Source organism: Rhinoderma darwinii, chromosome 5, assembly GCF_050947455.1.
Source record: "Rhinoderma darwinii isolate aRhiDar2 chromosome 5, aRhiDar2.hap1, whole genome shotgun sequence".
Classification (NCBI taxonomy): Eukaryota; Metazoa; Chordata; class Amphibia; order Anura; family Rhinodermatidae; genus Rhinoderma; species Rhinoderma darwinii.
Genome location: NC_134691.1, coordinates 35405231 through 35429232, shown reverse-complemented (window position 1 = coordinate 35429232; position 24002 = coordinate 35405231). Strand labels below are relative to the sequence as shown.

At 43.0% G+C, this 24002-nt stretch overlaps 1 protein-coding gene across 1 annotated transcript in view; it reads right to left on the bottom strand.

The window, feature by feature from the left end:
• NUDCD1 (NudC domain containing 1) overlaps nucleotides 1-24002 on the bottom strand; it is a 142644-nt gene that overhangs the window by 97462 nt on the left and 21180 nt on the right. The window contains exon 2 of the mRNA XM_075825820.1: nucleotides 16496-16650. Coding sequence (XP_075681935.1) covers nucleotides 16496-16650 — 155 coding nt within the window. The remainder of the gene's footprint in view (nucleotides 1-16495; nucleotides 16651-24002) is intronic.

Here is a 24002-nt window from a genome sequence, read left to right as displayed (position 1 = left end):
TTTGATATGGAAAATGTTGTTACTAACGTCAACTTTTGATAAATCACCTCCATTTTTTTCATCAGGAACGAAATAAAAATCTAATGTCTATGAAGGCTGGCAGACCTTACTAGCTGACCGCTCTAGGTTGGCTTTTTCGTCATACCATATATTACGCATCTAGAAGAAAATAAAAAAAAATAAACAAGAGCGTCGAAACGCGTAGCCTAATTAACCAATTAAAGATTTATTATTAATTACTTCCTTGTCTGGATTTACTATTGATGGTAGCAGCGCAGTATTTTGGTTCACCTTTCCTTTTATATAGGCTATATTACGCATGTCCGACGGGCACCTCTGCATTAAAACCAGAATGGATACGCATTATCACTTGGGATCAGGTAAGGGTACAGCTGACAGACCCTACAACGTTTAAAACAAACTCTGACAGACCCTAAAACAGAAAAAACTAATTTGAATACGTTCTCCACCTAAATTTGTCGAAGAATCTTATTATTATAGCCCGAGACAGGGAGTGGAATGGCTTAACAGGTGCCAAGCTTTTCCTCTACTCTTTAATCTCCACACACTAGCTCAAAGCTGAATTGCCAATCAGGTGCGCCATGCCTAACAATCTGGTTGCTAGGGATATGCTGCCGAACAACTAAGTCTTTTAAAAAGGTGTTGCCATGCAGCACAAATCCCTAGCAACCAGTCTGTCTGAGATTACTTCAACTTTCAACCCAAGGCAGAATGGTCACTGGACTGAGCAGAGGAGGGCCAAAGTTTTGTCGGGACGATCTCTTATGGATACTTAAACCATATGATTGTACAAATAAATAAAGACCTATGTTTGGATTCCTCTGCCATTTATACACTGCAAGTATACATTACTACCAGACCATACTATTAGGCCATTGTACACACTCGGTCTTAGTGTTGTTGCGCCCATAGCGGCGTTACATAGAAGGCTGAAAAAGTCCATCCAGTCCAGCCGATCATTCTGCAATATTATGCAAACAAACAGGGATGCAGCAGGACGGTGCAAGCGCCAAGTTATAAACCAACATTGAATATGTGGGTTATTTCTTATTGCATTACTGCTATATTATTAGTCTCTGTTCCCATCTGCGTCAGGGTTCTGCTCAGTGGTTCTGCTCCGTCATAGGAGAAAAATAACGGAAAACCGGAGTAGTCGCATGACGAAAACCTATGGCACCAAACAGTATCCATTGATTTTAATGAGCTCTGTCGTTATTCCATCTTGGTGTTCGTCGTTTAGCCAGACAAAATAGTGCAGCAAGCTGCACTATTTTGTCTGGCAAATACTGCAGAATCTTAGCGCACACATTCATCAAATTGCGTAAGCCCATCTGCCACAACAAGGAGAGGTCTACAGATGGGTCCGGATCCCAAGCAGAGACTCTCCTCACTCCTGGGCCTAGACCTACAAATGAGCTCAGGGTGGACAGTTACCAACTATACTTTAATTAAAACCAGCCTGCAATGTTACGTTCCATGGAAACCATTACTGAGGCCTAGTAAATAAATGGATCAGATGTGGACTGGTGGCAAAGTACATTAGAAGAATGCCAAAAGAAAGTTTATTAGAACCCTCCTAGTGCCCAGAAAACTACTTTATAATTCTTCAAACTCATTTTATTTACTAACGGGAGGGGCTCAAAGGATAAGAAAAAAAAAGTGTGCTTTTTACCAGAATCAGCACCACATCTGTCCATGGGTTGTGTCTGTAATACCACACACAACCCATGTGTGGCGCTGTTTCTGGAGAACAGCAGACTTTTTTTTTTTCTAATTCTGGGCTTGCCCTTTAATATGAAGGTTTTTACTGGGCAATGGCCACATAAGCAGTCACATTCCAAAGTTCACTGTACTTTCAAAAGTTAGTGGCACACATTAATATCAACTGAGCTGGAAATGTAGAAAAACACAAAATTTGAAAACGAAAAAAATCTAGACAATTGTGAGTTAATTTGTGCATCTAAAAGAAAAAAAACAAAACAATAATTTTGCACATGTAGCTCATGAATAATCAGAAGTCATATCACAGTAAACACAAAGCAGCATTACAAATGAAGCTGAACGATAGCAACCGCACCCAAGCTGTCAGCAGCTCCTCACTGTACTCCGTATATACATATGGACACCCGCTCCAGAGAGGCTCAGGCTGTCCTATATAAGACACATTCTGAAGGATCGCTTACATAATAAGCTCTCCTGTTGTGCAGAACACAGATGCACACAAGAAGCTCCATATGGGAAGGGTCATTGTATTCAATTTTCAATTACGAATTTATTAGTAAACTCAACAGATTTCAGATACGGAATTCTCTTGGCTACAAATCTTTGCTGTAATCTCTGTATCATTCTATGCTAAATAGAGAGCAGCCCTGGGGCGAGCAGCTGATCGACCTGGATCCCGCTTATGTCAAATAGCTCATGTTGCCGGGGATAATGCAGAAAGCCGGGCATTTCACCTGAAGCACCAGAAATGTAGTATAAAATAGCAGCCACTAAAATGAACAGCTGTCCTTGTAATAGACGGACTGTCACGAAAGGTCTGTGGACCCACTGGGCCGTATCGCCTTGGCGGTAAGGCAGCTGGCCAACAGGGAGCAGGTGAAAGTCTATAATTCGTATAGGTACCTGTGGCAGCTCAGACAGCAGCAGGGCAGGCTCAGCTGGGACTAGGCAGCAGGTAGACGTCACACGAGGTGAAGCAGGTCAGACGTGGATACAGCACGACACGACTTTGGCACAGCACAGTGCTAGACCAGGATGGCATGGAATGCAAGGAAAAGGAAAGACACTAGGAGGCCATCACATAGACAAACTAAGAAACATCTACAATGCTCAGGCATAGAAGCAGGGGGCTGGACCACTCTTCTAGTTAAGGGTACTCACCGGTCAAAGTTCATCAAAAGGTCCAGTGCGCGGGCTGCCCCTTTAAGAGGATCCGGCTGAGGTGAGTGGACATTACGGACATTACAGTATCCCCCCCTCTTATGCCCCCTCTTCTTGTGACCAGAGCGAGAGAGAATCTTCTTCAGAAGAGCAGGAGCATTGAGGTTCTCCTCTGGCTCCCAAGCATTTCTTCAGGACCAAACCCCCTCGAATCCACCAAATAAAAGGTCTTCCATCTCACTTTTTTGGTATCCAGGATCTCCTGAACCTCAAAGGTGTCTAAAGGGCCGCTAGAGGCAACCACAGGGCTAGGAGTCTTGCAGTCTAAGCTTATAGGCGACAGGGTTGATCTGCTGTAGGTTCTCGAAGGGTCCGAGGAACCTGGGAGCAAATTTGCATGATGGCATCCTTAGTCGGATATTCCTGGAAAACAGCCAGACCCTCGTGCCAGGAAGAAACTGAGGAGGTTCTCTTTTCCTTGTGTCAGCCTTCCGTTTCATGCGGTCGACTGCCATCAGGACAGAGGATCGAGTCTGCTGCCAGATCTGTAGGAAGTCTCTAAAAGGTGGAGTCAGCCGCTGGAACCTCGGAAGTATCGGGCACCTCGAGAGGAATTCGTGGGTGCTGGCCGTAAACAATGAAGAACGGCGTATTCCTTGTGGACTCTGTGTGATTATTCTAGGAGAATTCTGCCCATGGGAGTAACTGCACCCAGTCATCATGCTTCTTGGAAATTAAGTGGCATAGGTAGTTCTCCAAGATCTGATTGATCCTCTCGACCTGACCATTGGACTGAGGAGGGTAGGCTGATGAAAAGTCCAATTTCACACCGAGGAGTCCGCAGAGGGCTCTCCAGAACTTCGAGGTAAACTGAACCCCCCGATCAGACACAATATGCTGCGGCAAGCCGTGCAGGCGGAAGATAAGTTGGATGAAAAGCTTGGCCAGTTGAGGAGCAGAAGGAAAACCGGTCAGAGGAACGAAGTGGGCTATCTTCGAAAATCGGTCCACCCTCACCCAGACAGCACTGCATCCAACAGAGAGAGGCAAAGCTCAAACTGGAACCTTGTAAAGAACAGTGACCACCTGGCCTGACGAGGGTTCAGCCGTTGGGCCGTCTGGAGGTAGGTCAGATTCTTGTGGTCTGTAAAAATCAGGATCAGATGATGCCAGGGCCAATTTGATGGCCAGTAACTCCCTATCCCCAATTGAGTAGTTGCGTTCTGCGGAAGAGAAGAGCTTAGAAAAATATCCACATACCCTTGACACCTCTCTGGAACAGGAGTGCACCAGCACCGACAGAGAATGCGTCCACCTCCAACGAATACTGCAGAGAGACATCCGGATGATGGAGGATAGAGGCTGACGTGAAGGCACTCTTCAGGCTATTGAATGTGGACTCGGGAGTCCACACCTTGGCGTTCAGACCCTTCTTAGTAAGGGTTAGAGATGGGAGAAGTCAGTGAGGAGAAGTTTGGAATAAACTGCCTGTAATAATTAGCGAATCCTCTGTAAGGCCCTCAAGCCTTGAGAGCGCAGCCATTCCAGAACAGACTTTACCTTCTCAAGATCCATCTCGAGACCTCGGTTTGAGACGATGTAGCCCAGGAAGGGTAGAGCATCTTTGTCAAACACGCACTTCTCCAGCTTGGCGTACAGACTATTCTCCCTTAACCGTAGCAGAACTTGACGGACATGTCTCAGGTGCGTTATAGGATCTGGAGAAAAAAAAATCAAGATGTCATCAAGGTAGACTACTACACAAACCTAGAGGTCACGGAAAATGTCATTCACAAACTCCTGGAAGACCGCGGGAGCATTACACAGGCCGAAGGGCATTACTAGATACCCATAGTGTCCATCACGGCTGTTAAATGCAGTCTTCCATTCATCACCCTGGCGAATCCGGACTAGGTTGCAAGGTCTAGTTTAGAAAAAATCTTGGCACATGTATACGATCGGTGGCAACTGATATTTATTCTTCACCGTGATCTGGTTGAGACCTCGGTAGTTGACGAAGGAGAGCCATCTTTCTTTTTGACAAAGAAGAACTCGGCTCCTGCCGGGGAGGAAGACTTTCCTATGAAGCCCCTCTCCAAGTTCTTTCACATAGGCGGACATGGACATGGACATAGTCTCTGGCAAGGAGAGAGGATATACCCTACCACAGGGAAGGGATGCACCAGGAATCAGCTTGATAGGGCAGTCATATGCCCTATGTGGAGGCAATGTCTCCGCCTCACTCTTGCTGAAGACGTCCGAAAATGCAGCATAATGACTCTGCAATCCTGCCAATGACCGAGGCAGCGAAGGCTGAGCCGACCGAATCTGCACACTGGAGAACCTCTCCAGAATTCCAGTCCAGAACTGGGGCATGCAGTCGGAGCCAAGGCAGGCCCAGCAACACAGGGTTAACAGCTTTGCATAGCACATAGAAAGGCAGAAGTTCGGAGTGAAGGGCTCCCACTTGGAGCCTCAGCGGCTTGGTCACAGCTATAACTGGGTCTGGCAGAGGTAGTCCATTCACTGAAGCAACTGTCAACGGGCTCTCCAGGAGGGTGGTGAGTAATTGCAGAAGGTCCACCAGGTCTCTACGGATGAAATTAGCAGCGGATCCAGAGTCTAGATACGCAGAGACCTGATGCGCTTTCTCGCCGGACACTATGGTCACAGGTATGGACAATCTAGACGGAAGTCCATTCTTACCCAAGGTTGTCACTCCTAGCAACCCTAGGTTTTGGGATCTTTGGGGACACAGGCGCACGAGATGGCCACCGAGGCTGCAATAAAGACAGAGTCCAGAAGTGCGTCTGCTTTCTCTCCTGGGTGGATAACCTACACTGGTCCATTATCACAGACTCCTTAGGAGGATCGACATCTGAGGACAGCAGGGGTTGCTGCAAAGTAAGTAGGGGCCAAACTGGGAAGGACTCCGTCCCGTCCCGTCCCCCCCCGTCGAACCTCTTGGAGGCATTCTCGGATCCGTATATCAATCTGCGCAGATAGAAGGATGAGGTCATCCAGGGTAGACGGCAGATCTCGAGCGGCATGTTAGTCCTTAGTTCTAGAAGCCAGTCCATGCCAGAATGCAGCCACCAGAGCCTCATTGTTCCATAACAGCTCTCCCGCTAGGGTGCGGTAGTGGATGGCATACTTACTTGTCTCCTTGGCGAAGGTTAATGAAAGATGCCGTTGCAGATGAGACCCGTCCAGGCTCCTCAAACACCATGCGAAAAGTCAAGAGGAAGGATTGGAAGTCACGGGTCTCTGGACCTTATCTCTCCCAGATAGGGTTCGCCCATGAAAGAGCCTTGCCGGTGAGGAGAGAAATTATGAAAGCGACCCTTGCGCCATCAGACGAAAATGTCCTACCATACAGGCTGTAGTGGATCTGGCATTGATTAAGAAATCCACGACAGGTACTTGATTCTTCAATGATAGCGGTCAGGAAGTGGCAGAGAAACACGCGGGTCAACACTGCCAAGAGGTGTAGACTGAGGATCAACACTGCCAGGAGGTGTAGTAGGAGGAAAAGCAGCTTGTGCCTCCTGCCGACGTGCAAGGATGTTCAACGCCTGGAGGAGTTGGTCCTGTCGAGACCGGAGGTCCAGCATATCCGCTCGCATCTCCTGTGACGTCATGGTCTTGAATCGACCAGCAGGGTCCATGGCCTGAGCGTACTGTCACAATGGGTCTGTGGACCCACTGGGCCATACCGCCTTGGCGGTAAGGCAGCTGGCCAACAGGGAGCAGGTGAAAGTCTATAGTTCATATAGGTACCTGTGGCAGCTCAGACAGCAGCAGGGCAGGCTCGGCTGGGACTAGGCAGCAGGTAGACGTCAGGCGAGGTGAAGCAGGTCAGACGTGGATACAGCACAACACGATGGTATAGAATGCAAGGAACAGGTACAGGAAACACACTAGGAGGCCATCACATAGACAAACTAGGAAACATCAACAACGCTCAGGCATAGAAGCAGGGGACCCCTCTTATAGTCCAGGGTACTCACGGGTCAAAGTTCATCAAAAGGTCCGATACGCTCGCTGCCCCTTTAGGAGCAGGCACGAGCGTGCGCGCGAACCCTACGGGATCCGGCTGAGATGATTGGAAGAGAGCGCTGGCGTCCCCTGAGGAGCAGGCTGGGGCCAGCGCTTGCCGATTCGCGGCTGCAGCTGTCAGGAGGGGAATGGAGCTGACAGCCCGCAGCCACGTACATTACACGGACTGTTCAAGTCTGCCAGAGCAGGACCCCCCTCTATGCTGTCCATATGCCCTAATAGGACATCCGGCCAGGGGATGTCATCATGAGAAAACTCCTTTAAGGTCTGATGCAGTGACTCGATGTCAAGGTTCTGTAATTTTTCTTTTTTTATTTGTGACTGATTGGCACAGGAGCCCAGTTTCTCTAACCCATGATGCATTGCGGAAATGTATCATTACTTGCCTGCCATTTAAATAAATGCCCGACCATGTACAACATGGACCGGCCAAGTTCCCCAGACCATTCTGTGGAGCAGGGGACACCCCTCTATGACATTCAAATGTCCTAATAGACAATATGGACAGGGGATTTTTTTTAGGAGACAGCCCCTTTAAAGGGAATCGGTCACCTGGACCAGCCCATTTAAATTCCAGAATTTATCTGCTCTTCAGGAAACTGCTCTGCAGGTAATCTTGCACCTACTGGACAGCATCCCAAACCCTTGTTCGAGGTATCTTTTTAAAACGCGCTCCCTATGCAAATTACGATTCCTCCAGAGGCACCACATGATCGCATCCACCTTCCTTTGGTACAACAGTGCTGTAATTAATGTTTCCTGGCGCCGCTCAGTCAAACAGATGCCAACAAGGTGACGTCCATCAATAATAGAATAGATGTTCTAACTTAAAGTTGCATTCCAGTGTGTTTTTATTTTTTTTGCTTGATTAAACCCAATATGGTATGGTTATTAAATAATCACATCTATTCCCCGTTTCCAGGATTAGTTAACGTAACCGCGTTATCGTAAATTTTTTGCTCGGTGGCCATCTTTGGAGCATCTTCTTCCTCTCCTGCCCTCAGATGAAGCGCTCTCTCTTGCTTTCTTATGCCGCAACCTCACGTCAAGACAGGGGTGGCGTCTATAAGCAGGGAAAGCTATGTGCTCTCAAGCAGCCAGAGGCAGTGTGTTTGCAAGCAGCCGGAGGTGGGTCACGCCATGAAATGGTGAACCGTTCCTACTACAGAGACGCAAGGAACTACAGAGGGGTGACCATTGGTGAATCATGTGTCCTAACAGAAAGCATTAAAATATGGAATTTACGATGGGGAAAAAAAAAAAAAAAAAAAAAAAAAAAAAAGATACTAAAGGTAATACAAAGGCCATTTGATGTATTGGCACAATAGGGGAGTAATGATTTGATATATTATATATATATATATATATATATACATACATACATACATACATACATACATACATATTAGTGTCCTGGGTGGGATAAAGGTGCAGGTTGATGCTATATTGTCTGTAAGATGGAGAGGGAACTTTATACTGTTTAGTCAGTGCTTGGACAAGCAGGATATTGTTTATGGCCATTTTGATGGTCAGGTTAAAATGATCAAACAAAAAAAAAATATCCAAACATGACAAAAGAAATGTTTCCAGTGACCTCTAGATACAAGGTCAATAGTAAGCAAGAAAAATAATTCTTCCAATATTTCAAATCAGACAAGTGCATTAGAGCCTAACAAACCATACAGTACTGCCAGAGTGTTATAAAGGCCATGTAGTATATCCGTAAAAACAAGAAATATCTATTTTAAGAACGTGACAACCGGAAAAGAATAAAATAATAAAGCACAGAGGAAGAGACGCCAAAGGACTGATTATCATCTAATGACCGTGGAGTAAAGTATCACCGGGGTTTGCTTACTACACACGTTCTACAAACCCCCTAGTACATTTAAAAAGGGCATAAAAATCCATGGAAGTTTCATCTCTATGACAACATCAGAGCTTGTATTACGAAAGAAGGACATACTACATCACCGATGCTCAATGCCGAGTGGTATTACAAACACGGAACACAAAATAGAAAATATTATTACTCAACGGAAGAGGAGCGTAGATCAAGTTCCTAGCTTTTAAGACACTTCAGAAACCTTACACTTGAATAAGTCGGTATTTCCTTGATACATAACTTCCAGACAAACATGTTATTTTGCGCAGATAAACACCTTAAAGTGACAATACACCATGAAAGAAATGAAAAAAAAAAATGGATGGAATAAAAGTCATTTGAAAAACCCCAAAAAAATAAATAAATCATGCATAAATCTGAAATAGCAAAAAAAAACAAAAGTAAAACATAAAAAAATAAAAATCTAGTCTGGGGTTCGAACAAAAGGCTGAGGCTTATTTAGTGGAGTTTCAGCTGGAGACCCTTGAGACGGGGTAGGAAAACCAATAAATGCCTCCTGTAACATATAGAAAAGATGTGTTCTTTTATTTGTAACCCTATGGATGGTGATATGGGAAAAGCGTTTTTTTATTTAATATTTTATTTACTCTCCCTTTGAGTGCATCTTTTGCTTTCGTGACATTTGTTCTCCTGTTTTTTCGGAGGCTGCAATGATGTTCGCATCATTTCTCTGACAGCAAGGATAAAATAATTATGAATTTCAGACAATTAAACCAACAGGGGAAAATAAGAAGATTATCAGGTTATTGTCACATAACTGATGAGCTACACGAGCCGGGAAAGCCACTGCGCACGTTAAGGGAAGACTCGACTTTGCACAATATAATTACAACAATCTACAGTTGAAATCGATATTACTGTTCAATAGCTCTGCATATACTTTGAATTACTTATCTTGTAATGATTTCTAATAACATGAGGTTTTATTGTCAGCTCAGAAACTTCTAGGCAGGCTAGTAGAATGGACACAAACTGGGCAATAAGGTGTATTCACACTGCGGTCACGCACTAGCGGGTAACGCTCGTCCAAATACCTTATTTTTGACTGTATTAAATAATAGCATAAAAAGACTACGCTATTCCATACGTAGGCATGCCGCCTATGGGGGACGTATGCCAATGCATACGTATACAGTCATATGTCGGAGGCTTCCAGATGAGGTACACGTCAGGAAATTCTCCCGACGTATAGCTCCGACATGTACCGTGAATGAAGTGTGAAGACACCCTTAGGATCAGTTTACATCATGTTTGGCTATACATTTAGTGTGTACGGCAGGAAAGCCCCAAACGTACGTGCTAAACGTGTCCATAGGGCTCCATTAGCCTAACGGAGGCCAAAAGTGTGTTCTTTGGCCTACGTCAGTATACCCGTAGTAGACTACGATATTTCATCAAACTGGATCCGGCAAATAAATTTTTACACCACTGCTCGTTAAAGGGGTTTTCCACTTCCTGACAACTGATGACCTATCCACTGGATAATCAGTATATGATCGGTGCGTGTCGGACACCCGGACCGATCAGTTACTCCGGCTGCCGGACGACGTTGCCGGAGGCAGAAGGCTCCGGTCAAAGAATAGCAGCCGAGCTGCAGTATTTCAGCTCTGCTCCTATTCAAGTGAACAGGAGAAGAGCTGCAAGTTCTGCCGAACGGCCGCTACGCAGCGGTCGGAGCCATCTGCTTCCGGCTGTAAACTACTGCATCCCGTTCCAACCATCCGGTGCACGGAGGCAGCCGGACTTGCGCATCGGTGCGGGGCCGGATGTTGGACACGCACCAATCAAACGGATGACCTATCCTGTGGATAGGTCATCAGTTCTCAGAAGGTGGACAACCCCTTTAATTTCAATATACCACCCAAATCATCGAACCTAGTTTGTGATGAGTATGGATTTACCGTATTTAGGCAAATAAACATGTTTTATAAATTAATGGAGCTTCGATTTCCTTAAATTTTTCTCTCAAATTATCCACCCTTAGCAGCTATCACATCAGTGCAAATGTGGGGTTTTCGGTCAGTCAACTTCTCTCAAGTTTCAGCTCAGATTGCATTTCACTTCTCATACACCAACACCCAAAGGTGATTTTGGCTTGTAACTTGCACATCTCGAACACACCTGTCTAGATGATCCCAAAGAAGTTTAATTGGATTGCAATCAGGACTCTGGGGTGGCCAAACCATGTTCTTCTGAACCTGTTTATTGTTCTTTTGTCTGAATATACTTTTTGCAAAGACAGGAGGTATGTTTTGTGTCGTTATCTAGCTGTAGTATGAAACCGCATCCAATAAGACTGGTGCCAAAAGGGATAGCATGGCACACCAGAAAGTTGTGGTAGCACTTGGGAGTCCATTATTCCTTTGATTATACCGCAGACCATAATGGCACCTCCTCCATGCCTGACTGTGGGCTGAATGCAAGCGGGAAGCATGCGCTCACCTGTCAAAAAATTAATGAACTTTCGCCTTTTGGACCCAAACACCTCAAACTTTGATTAGTCTGTGGAAAAAAAAAAAACCTTCTTCCACTGACTAGTGGTCCAGCTTCTGTGCTTTTTAGCCCACAAGAGCATCTTTTTATTAATGGGCCTAAGTACACTCCAGTTTTCAGCTTATTTCTTGAGGGTATACTGCAAGCCACCAAGAGAAACCTTCTCCAGGCGAGCAAATTTCCCGCAGACTATGCCCTGCTTTTCTCAAAGATACTCTGGCATTTGGCTTTTAATTGATAACTTGTGAGGAGGTTGAAACCTTGTGGGTGGAATTACAAAAGGGAGGTAAACACTGAAAAAAATTACTTTTGGTGTCATCTATAGACCCCCCCCCCCCCCAATATAACTGAGGAGATGGAAGGTCAGCTATATAAACAGATGGAGCGGGCTGCACAGGCTGGTACTGTAGTAATAATGGGAGATTATAATTAGCGGGATATTAATTGGGGTCATGGTTCGGCTTCAACTGCAAAGGGGAGACATTTCCTCAACCTGTTGCAGGAAAATTTTATGGGCCAGTTTGTGGAAGACCCGACTAGAGGTGAAGCTCTGTTGGATCTGGTAATTTCTAATAATGCAGATCTTGTTGGGAATGTCAATGTTCGTGAAAACCTCGGTAAAGCTGGGTTCACACAGAGTTGTTTTACGAGTTTCTTTACGCGGAAACCGCGCCGCAAGACCGGCCGAAAATGCCTCCCATTGATTTCAATGGGAGGCGGAGGCGGTTTTCTCCCGCGAGCGGTAAAAAACTGTCTCGCGGGAGAAAGAAGGGACATGCCCCATCTTCACGCGACTACGCCTCTGACCTCCCATTGACATCAATGGTAGCCAGAGAAAGCGTATTTCACTGCGTTTTATGCAAGCGGCGCTCAAGGGCCGTGGGCGAAAAACGCAGCGAAAATTGGCGTGCAGGCAGAGGAAAATCTGCCTCAAACTTCCAAACTGAATTTTGAGGCAGATTTTCTGCCTGCAAAAAAACTCTGTGTGAACCCAGCCTAAGGGTATGTGCACACGATGAGAGGCTTTTATGTCTGAAAAGACAGACTGTTTTCAGGAGAAAACAGCTGCCTCGTTTCAGATGTAAAAGCTCCTCCTCGCATTATACGAGGCGTCTGTGACGCCCATAAATCTTGAGCTGCTCTTCATTGACTTCAATGAAGAACGGCTCAAATTACGTAGCAAAGAAGTGTCCTGCACTTCTTTGCCGAGGCAGTCAATTTACGCGTCGTAGTTTGACAGCTGTCAAACGACGACGCGTAAATGACAGGTCGTCGGCACAGTACGTCGGCAAACCCATTCAAATGAATGGGCAGATGTTTGCCGACGTATTGTAGCCCTATTTTCAGACGTAAAACGAGGCATAATACGCCTCGTTTACGTCTGAAAATAGGTCGTGTGAACCCAGCCTAACAGTGATCACAATATAGTTACATTTTACCTATACTGTAAAAAAACAAACACCGGCTGGGAGGGCAAAAACACTTAATTTTAAGAAGGCCAATTTCCCCAGGATGAAGGCTGCAATTCAGGACATAGACTGGGAAGAACGAATGTCAAATAATGGGACAAATGATAAATGGGAAATTTTAAAATCCACTTTCGTAATTAAAGTGCAAAATGAATTCCTATAGGTAACAAGTATAAATGACTAAAATTAAACCCCACAAGGCTTACACCTTCTGTAAAAAGGGCAATACATGACAAAAAAAAAGGGGATTTAAAAAATACAAATCTGAGGGTACAGCTGTAGCCTTTGTAAATTATAAAGAGTTTAATAAAATCTGTAAAAAGGTAATAAAATCAGCAAATACACAAAATGAAAGGCAGGTGGACAAGGATAGTAAAACAAATCCCCAAAAATTCTTAACGTATGTAAATGCCAAAAAGCCAAGGTCTGAACATGTAGGACCCCTAAATAGTGGTAATGGGGAGTTGGTCACAGGGGATCAAGAGAAGGCAGAGTTACTAAATTGGTTATTTAGCTCTGTATATACAACAGAAGAAAGAGCAGCTGATGTAGCCGGTGCGAGTGCTGTTAATATATCAGTTGATATACTGAATTGGATGAATGTAGAGATGGTCCAAGCTGAATTAAATAAAATGTACACAAGGCTCCAGGACCAGATGGGTTACACCCTAGAGTTCTTATAGAGCTTAGTTCAGTTATTTCTGTCCCCCTCTTCATAATATTCAGAGATTCTCTAGTGACTGGAATAGTGCCAAGGGACTGGCGCAGGGCAAATGTGGTGCCCAGGGCTCTAGGTCTTCCCTGGGTAATTATAAACCAGTAAGCTTAACATCCATTGTGGGGAAAATGTTTGAGGGGCTATTGAGGGACTATATACAGGATTATGTGACAAAAAATAGTATTATAAGTAACAACCAGCACGGTTTTACTAAGGACAGAAGTTGTCAAACCAAACTGATTTGTTTTTATGAAGAGGTGAGCAGAAGCCTAGACAGAGGGGCCGCTGTGGATATAGTTTTTTTGGACTTTGCAAAGCATTTGACACTGTCCCTCATAGACGTCCCATCTTTGCATCACAATGTCTACTGGTATGTTGAACAAATACTTGCCATCTTCAGCAGCTTGCACAAAACTTTGCTTATAACTCTTTGATTACACTTCAAAACCAGCTTTTGCACACCTAAACACTGCTCTATACTATTGTATCCTGTTGGCGTTGTTTATACATTTTCTTTTTTACTCAAATCGCCACTACTGTACGAAATATATGCATATATGTGTTTTAGCCAGGTATGCTGCTATTTATCTATTTGCTGCCATAATACCTTATTGTTTCCAACATGTTGACCAAATTAGCACATCTGATTTATGATTGATGTGACGTCCTTTTTTATTGTGTGACTTATCCTTATTCCATCTTTTTACTTGTCTCATGTCTCTATTCAATAAAAATTGTATATATATTTTTTGTATTTCACGTGCTTCAAGTCGATCATTTTTTCTTTGTCAGTCCCTCATAGACGTCTAATGGGTAAATTAAGGACTATAGGTTTAGAAAAGTATAGTTTGTAATTGGATTGAAAATTGGCTCAAGGACCGTATCCAGAGAGTTGTGGTCAATGATTCCTACTCTGAATGGTCCCCAGTTATAAGTGGTGTACCCCAGGGTTCAGTGCTGGGACCACTATTATTCAACTTATTTATTAATGATATAGGGGATGGGATTAATAGCACTATTTCTATTTTTGCAGATGACACCAAGCTATGTAATATAGTTCAGCCTATGGAAGATGTTCATAAACTACAAGCTGATTTGGACACACTAAGTGTTTGGGCATCCACCTGGTAAATGAGGTTTAATGTAGATAAATGTAAAGTTATTCATCTGGGTACCAACAACCTGCATGCATCATATGTCCTAGGGGGAGCTACACTGGGGGAGTCACTTTTTGAGAAGGATCTGGGTGTACTTGTAGATCATAAACTAAATAACTGCATGCAGTATCAATCAGCTGCTTCAAAGACCAGCAAGATATTGTCGTGTATTAAAAGAGGCATGGACTCGCGGGACAGGGATGTAATATTGCCACTTTACAAAGCATTAGTGAGGCCTCATCTAGAATACGCAGTTCAGTTCTGGGCTCCAGTTCATAGAAAGGATGACCTGGAGTTGGAAAAAAATACAAAGAAGAGCAACGAAGCTAATAAGGGGCATGGAGAATCTAAGTTATGAGGAAAGATGAAAAGAATTAAACCTATTTAGCCTTCAAAAGAGACGACTAAGGGGGGACAAGATTAACTTATATAAATATATGAATGGCACATACAAAAAACATGGTGACATCCTGTTCCATGTAAAACCCCCTTAAAACAAGGGGGCACTCCCTCCGTCTGGAAAAAGAAAGGTACAACCTTCAGAGACGACAAGCCTTCTTTACTGTGAATCTATGGAATAGTCACCGCAGGAGCCGTCACAGCAGGGACAGTAGATGGCTTTAAAAAAAGGCTTAAATAATTTCCTAGAACGAAAAAATTATCAGCTCCTATGTCAATGTGTAGAATTTTTGTTTCATCCCTTGGTTAAATTTGATGGACATGTGTCTTTTTTCAACCGTACTAACTCCTTCCTCAAACACAAGATAGACTAATTTCTGTGCAAAACACATGTTTCACGTTCATCCTTTACAGAGAAATCAATGAATCAGGGAGTGTGATGAAATTGAGAAGTAGTGTATACTGCTCAATATATGTTTTTTAACATAGGAGCCTAAGGGCGACGTATGCCAGATGTCTCAGGCATCCGGGAAATGTATACGTCACAAGCTTTTCATCTGTCACCCATAGACCATTGTGGCATTCGTTTAACGTATAGGTCATGAAAAGGTCATGAGAGTTCATGACGTATCCGTTAAATGTATCACATAATAGTCCTTGGGTGATGGATGACACAGTTAGATACGCCTGACATTTAAGCTAAACAAAGGACAAAAAACGTTATGTGAACAGGGCATTACATGGAGCTCAGAGTTGTGGTCCGATTTTCGGTGTATCATGGACTTAACCTGGGAAGGAGGGTGAAAAAAAAGCTATTAGACTCACCCTTTAATCTACACAGTATAACTTTAGTTGCTAAATTGCCTCATTTGCCCTCTTTATATTTGGCAATTGCCTGATAATATTTTTCTCACTAGTGAAGATTCTCTTCATGCCACCTTTGCTGTGATGAAAGCCACTACTCAATTCATTTGTTGAAGGGCTTGTGCATAAAAACAGGAGCCAATCTGAACAAACAGAGCTGCAGTGAAAATAATGTTAGAGAGGCACAGCAGTAGCCTAGGCTTGTGATGATACAGTATATGAATTTTCAGACTACCATAGATTTCCATTACACATAAGAAGTCAAGAGAAGAAAATAAGTTACAGGTTACCACTTTTCCAGCTCACAAATGGACATCCATTATAATGAATCAGTGAGTTAAATAAAGGGGTTTCTGTTATTTCTATCAGGGCATAGGAGAATTCAAGTTATTACTAATCTCTACCAGCAGGGGTGCTTACTAATAGGACAAAAATTAGCACATACTATCCAGGCAAGGGAGTGGACTAGTCAACCCCCACAATTCTAACACAATTTTTTTTTACAAAGTTATATCATTATTCTTACCAGTATTACATTTATGTTCAGGACTCTTCCAAGCTGATCCACAAAGAAGACACTGTTGGAGGACCATGGATTACAGTGGAGATAATTATACATGCCATAAGCACGCATGTGGTCCAGCGTGTACTGATCATCCCGAAGCTTCACTTCTGCGACAGCTGAGAGACAAGAATAGACATTTTTAATACATTTATTTTTTTTAGCTTTTTTTTACCCTGCCTGCATACTTTACAAATTATCTTCATAATGGAGTTTCCTGCTGTTCAATCCATTGCGGCAGCAGGAGATAAGACGCTGGACTAAACTACATACCAGAGCATGTGAACGTTTCCCATCATTCAAGGCAGGGTTAAAAATTGGAGGCAAACTAATTTTAAGTTCATCTCAGTAACCTTTATTCTGCCCAGGGTCCCAAAAAGTAAGAAACTATATTAAAGTCAATAGTCGAGCCTTACACAAGTTAACACCAACACAATAATAGTAAAAACATAAATACATAATTAAAAGTATACAATCAGAAAATGACATATAAATATATATATATATATATATATATATATATATATATATATATATATATATATAGTGTGTTTTTTGTGATATTTATATAAAAATAATAAATTAAATATTCCAGTTCTCGCACTAGCCATTAAAGCACTCAAAATAGGCTAACACTTTCTATTTTTTGCAGATCACTTTTCAGCTTTGCTGTGTATACCGTTAGGGGCTCAGCAGAGTCATCTTATTATCATTAGAGCGCAGGGGATTTAATAACAGATGAAAGCTCTATTGTACTGCTGGAAGCCTAGATAAAGGCAGGATAGCAACACTATTAAGAAAAAACAACAACATCTTTCTTCTACATACATACATTTAGATAAACAATTCATTAAACTAAAATTTTAATTTGTGGTACAAACAGCATTTTATTATGATTCCTCCAGCAAATTAGTCAAAAAGTTGTATCTTGAAATTCGAAGTAATTGGCAAGTAAAAGTTGGTAAATGATAATGCATTTCAGAGCTTCTTTTGATCAAATCAACAGTACTTTTCTTAAAGGGTAACTAAACTTTGAAAAAATGGCCATAATATCCGCAATGGCATTCTGTGCGAAAATTCCGCAGCATTTACAGCAGCAAAGTCGATGAGATTTAGTAACTCTCATGCCCACGCTGGGGGAAAAAAACGCCAATCACAGATTGCAGTGGTCACATGGGCTGCAGCATCATCCAGGGAGGCCGGACCGGAACTGCACAGGAGGGATGTGTCACTATAACGGCCTAGGTAAGCATGAGTGTTTTTATTACCGCTGCATGTGTTGAAATTTTTCGGACGGAATGTACGGAGGGCTCCAGGTCAGACACACTGCGTGATTTTTATGCAGCGTATTCAACCCGTGGGAATCCGGCCATAGACTTTCTATTGGGCCTGTACACCAATTGCTCGGCTTTCTGAGAAAAGGCGATCAGAAATTAATTGGCTCAGTGCTCACCGGAGCACTTCTGCCTCTTCATTTTAGAGATCGGTGAGGGTCTCAGTGATCAAACCCCCACCTATCAAATCTTCTGACATATCACTATGACGTCAAAAGTTTAGTTACCCTCTTAAACAGAAAGGAGCAAAAAAAATAAAAAATTGACCACCAATGGCCCACCTTTCAATTATGTAGCACAATTTGCCGAATATTAAGACAATGGATGCAGAGGTACAGATCCACATTCCAGAATTTCCGTGGCGTTGACTAATGAGCGGCACACGCAGCTCAGTAATTTAAAATCCACCAGCCCATCAAATGTCGACAGGGTGAATTTTTCCATCTCTGCTTCTAAGGCAAATCCACCCTCAACCCACCAAAGGCTCTGCTAAAATTCCCATATGCCCCTTAGTGAGTGTCTTACCAATTCAAATAAGTCAAAAGCGGTCCACGACTTTTCTGCAGTCCTGACTACTCATTAGTGGTCCGACAGTTGGGGCATGTATAATCTAACTGTTTCTGCCGCAGGTCAGTTCACAGCCTGGTGCGAGCGCTGCCGCCGGTCAGTTCACAGCCTGGTGCGAGCGCTGCCGCCGGTCAGTTCACAGCCTGGTGCGAGCGCTGCCGCCGGTCAGTTCACAGCCTGGTGCGAGCGCTGCCGCCGGTCAGTTCACAGCCTGGTGCGAGCGCTGCCGGTGGCCCATCCACAGTCTGGTGCGAGCGCTGCCGCAGGTCAGTCCAGAGTCTAGTGCAAACGGTTTCATTATTTTATAGGTAAGAGTGTTTTTTTTTGTAAATTATTTGTACAGTTTAAAAAGGGAAAAAGGGGAGGGATTAGGGTACATGAAATAAGGAGAATGGGTTAGGGAAAAGATTGATTTGGGGAGTACAAACAAAAGGAAAGAATGTTGCTTTTTAATTTGGCTCTTACATTTTTAGGGGAGGGGAAAAAGATACAAGGTCATGTGACTACTTCTCAAAACTTTTCCTGATGATTCTTTCCATGCTGTAAAGTTTGATTGGCACCGTTTCAGCTCACCAGTCTCTCGGACGCTGGTTTCTCTATTCAAACATTCATTAATATCATTCTGAATTTCGAGTTTCCATGACAACATTGGTTGATGTGTCCTTATGATATCCCCAAAACAATGATTACTGAAAGATGAAAACAGATTTGCAAACCTTCTTTGAAATATTAGATTTTCACAGCGACTGCAGTCCCAGTGTATTATATGTAATTATGGTATGTACTGCTCATGGCAAATGTTTTGTTATTATTACTATAATTTGAAGCAAAAGACTAAAACTTGTGGATAACCAACTTACCATGCTACCCAACAATTACAGGGACCTCCTCCCGTAGACAGTTATGTCCTATTGAGTAGATTGCAACAAATGTCTGATCATGGAGGGGTTCAAAGGAAATGTAAACGTTTGAAGTTTTTCAAATAAAATGTGTGTTATGTGATTTATGTTTTTTGTTATATAACGTATCCTGCATACATTAGAAGCTGTATCTTGCCGTCAAAGCCGAACCCATCACATCAGCAAGACTGACGGCCCAGCAGAAAGTTGGTCCTGCGTGTCTTTGAAAGAATTTTCTGCCTGCAAGAAACTCAGTGTGAACTCAGCCTATTGGGTCCTGTTTTTTGGTTTCCTCTTCTCCCGAAAAAAAATGAAATAAATAATAATTAAATAAATAAAAACAAAAAAATCACATGTACACCAAAATGGAACCAATAATAATTACAGCTCGCGCTAACACAGCTCCGTCAACTGAAAAATAAAACGTTATGACTCTCAAAGCGCAATGATGCAAAATGATGCTAAATGACGGCCCAGACAGATTATTTAGGTCCAGTCGTTTTCCACTAAAAACCCCACATCATCATTTTCTAGATACCACAGGTGGACCCTGTAGATGCAGCGGAGATGAGGAAACTTTAGGGCCTTGTGCGGCTTATAGGGCTGGTGAGGAAGTCAAAGATTAGGCAACACTGGAGCGCAGATATTTTGTAAAATACCCAATAAACCCGGCCTGTGCATAAAGGATTGGTTCAAAGCGACCACACCAATCCATGGATTATTCATTCTCCCCATTATTACATCATCCTATTATACAGTGATGTACTCCGCCCAGCTTACTTATACCCTGATGTACTCCTCACAGCTTACATATACCCTGATGTACTCCGCTCAGCTTACATATGCCCCGATGTACTCCGCCCAGCTTACATGTACCCCGATGTACTCCGCACAGATTACATATACCCTGATGTACTCCGCACAGATTACATATACCCCTGATGTACTCCGCACAGATTACATATACCCCTGATGTACTCCGCACAGATTACATATACCCCTGATGTACTCCGCACAGATAACATATACCCTGATGTACTCCGCCCAGCTTACTTATACCCTGATGTACTCCTCACAGCTTACATATACCCTGATGTACTCCGCTCAGCTTACATATGCCCCGATGTACTCCGCCCAGCTTACATGTACCCCGATGTACTCCGCACAGATTACATATACCCCTGATGTACTCTGCACAGATTACATATACCCTGATGTACTCCGCACAGATTACATATACCCTGATGTACTCCGCACAGATTACATATACCCCTGATGTACTCCGCACAGATTACATATACCCCTGATGTACTCCGCACAGATTACATATACCCCTGATGTACTCCGCACAGATTACATATACCCCTGATGTACTCCGCACAGATTACATATACCCTGATGTACTCCACACAGCTTACATATACCCAGATGTACTCCGCCCAGCTTACATATACCCTGAAGTACTCCGCCCAGGTTACATATACCCTGAAGTACTCCGCCCAGGTTACATATACCCTGAAGTACTCCGCCCAGGTTACATATACCCTGAAGTACTCCGCCCAGGTTACATATACCAGTGGGCCCAAACAGCAGTTTATGACCACATATGGGGTATTACTGTACTCTGGAGAACGCGCTTAACAATTTATGGGGTGTGTGTCTCCAGTGGAACAAGGTAGGCACAACACATTGGGCACTGAAATGGCATATCTGTGGAAAATGGCAATATTCAATCTGCAACATCAATTGTTTACTCATTTTTGCAAAACACTTGTGGGGTCAAAATGCTCACTACATACACTTCTAGATGAATTCCTTGAGGGATCTAGTTTCCAAAGTGGGGTAATATTTTGGGGGTTTCCACTGTACTGGTACCTTAGCTCAATGCAACATGGTGTCAGAAAACTAAACTTGTAAAATCTCCACTACAAAAACCAAATGGTGCTCCTTCCCTTTACAGCCTTGCTGTGTGTCCAAATAGCAGTTTATGACCACATATGGGGTATGGCCTTAGCATGGAGAAATTGAAATTTTTGGGTTTCTTTTCGCCTGTATTCCTTGTAAAAATAAAAAAAGTTGAGCTAAAACGACATATTAGAAAAAAAATATTATGCTAAATTACTCCCGTAGTTTCCAACACCCCAATAATTTATACCACAGTATGCTACCACCACCTATACTTATCTAGGCAAAATTTCTAATTTCTGACAAAACAGATATGACATCACAAGCCGGGATGGGAAAAGAAACATCAAGAAAGAAGAAGACGACAAACTGGACCCCACAACCTGGATACAATCAAACTCTGGATTACTACATAGACTGCTTCAGAAAAAAAGTTAAATCTGAGATCTTGGACCAACAACACAAAGTAACACACAATCTCAGCATGGAGGAAAGGAATGCAACAAAATCACTAAAATCCAACAGAGACATCATCATCAAACCAGCTGATAAAGGAGGCGCTGTAGTGATTCTGAATACATCCGATTATATCCAGGAGGCACATAGACAACTCTCAGACAGAAAATACTACACCCTGCTTAATGAAGACCCCACCAAACAATACACAGTAGAACTTGTCCGTATCATCAATAATTTCAACGCTGTATCAGACAGTTTAATGGACCTTATACCGGACAATCCCAGAATGGGAACATTCTACATGTTACCTAAAATACATAAAGAAGGCAATCCAGGGAGACCAATCATTTCAGGTGTTGGGACTTTAACTGAGAATATTTCTGGCTGGGTGGAAAATCTTCTAAAGCCCTTGGTGAGGTGCACACCCAGTTATGTCCAGGACACCACAGATGTCCTCTGCAAACTCTCAGCTCTAGGTCCACTACCAGAGGGAACAATATTGGCAACTATGGATGTGGAATCTTTATATTCTAACATCCCCCATGAGGATGGCATAGCCGCATGCCAACACTTTCTTCAAAAGAACAATCTAGCGACAGAGCCAGCCCTACAACTCATCAGGTTCGTACTCCATCACAATTATTTTTTATTTGACAAAGACATATATCTGCAATGTATGGGAAGCGCTATGGGTAGCAAAATGTCACCACAATATGCTAACCTGTTCATGGCCAAACTAGAGGAAGAGTTTTTATCAACCTGCGCAACTAAACCTCTAGCATATTTCCGGTACATTGATGACCTGCTGATAATCTGGACAGGCTCTGAACATGAACTGCTTTCTTTCCATAAAAACTTCAACAAGTTCCATCCTACCATCAAACTCACTCTCAACTACTCTACATCTCAAATACATTTTCTGGACATGACCATATACATGAGAGACAATACCATACAAACAACAATCTACCATAAACCTACAGGCCGTCCAGCATATCTGAGATGGAACAGCTTCCATCCGAGACACATAAAGAAATCCATCATCTACAGCCAGGCTCTGCGATACATACGGATCTGTTCAGACTGTGAAGACACAAAACAACACCTGCTATCACTGAGGAATACATTCTTACAACAGGGATACCATCCAAGGATTATAGATGATCAGATCTACAGAGCAACAAGAATTCCAAGGAGCAATCTTCTGGAGTACAAAAAGAAGGAAGACAACAGCAGGGTTCCCCTAGTGGTCATATACAACCCCCAAATGAACATCTTGAGGAAAATTGCTGCTGATCTCCAACCTATATTTAACAAAGACAATAAACTGAAGGAAATATTCCCAGATTTACCACTCCTTGCCTACAAACAGCCACCAAACCTAAGGAATCTCCTGGTCAGAAGTGCCCTCTCACCACCAACAGAGACTGGCACTTTTCCTTGCAACAGTAGAAAATGCAAGACCTGTACCAACATCTGGTCATCAAACACCATCCAGATACCAAACACGCAGCAGGACTATAAAATCACTGGCACGTTCTCCTGTACATCCTCCAATGTAGTGTACATGATCCTGTGTACAAGGTGCATCAATAAAGGAATCTACATTGGAGAAACAATACAAAAACTACAAACCAGGATGAATCTTCACAGACATACAATAAAACAGGAGGTGGATACACCCGTGGGAAACCATTTCTCTGGACCAGATCACAGTTTGGCAGATTTAAAGGTACTCATTCTGAAGGGTCATTTTAAAAACAACAGAGAAAGAAAAATTTGGGAATTCAAGATGATGATAAAATTCCAGTCATTGACACAAGGCCTCAATCTAACACCAGGATTTATGAGCCACTACATGGACACACGTCACGTCCCCCATCAGACTGACTCCAGATGCCTTAACTCCTAAGTCATCACCCCTATAACCTCAGTTTTATTGCCCCGGCTTATCTTAATGATGTATCACCTTATGTACTAATTGTCTTTGTGTAACATCTAAATGTTGTGCTTTTTTCTAAGTCATTCATTTGTAAACTGCCTGAAGAAGGGGCCTCTGTGCTCTGAAAGCTTGCATATAGAACTTTTATGGTTAGCCAATAAAGGTATCATACCTATTATACTTTTGTCTTTTTTGACACAAAAGTATTTAACATTTCATAATAAAATCTATAAAACACCTGTGGGGTCAAAATATTCAGTACAACCCTAATTCCTTGAGGGGTAAAGTATCGAAAATGGGGTCACATTGGGGAATTTCTACTGTACTGGTTCCTCAGGAAGCTTTGCACATGCGACATGGCGCCC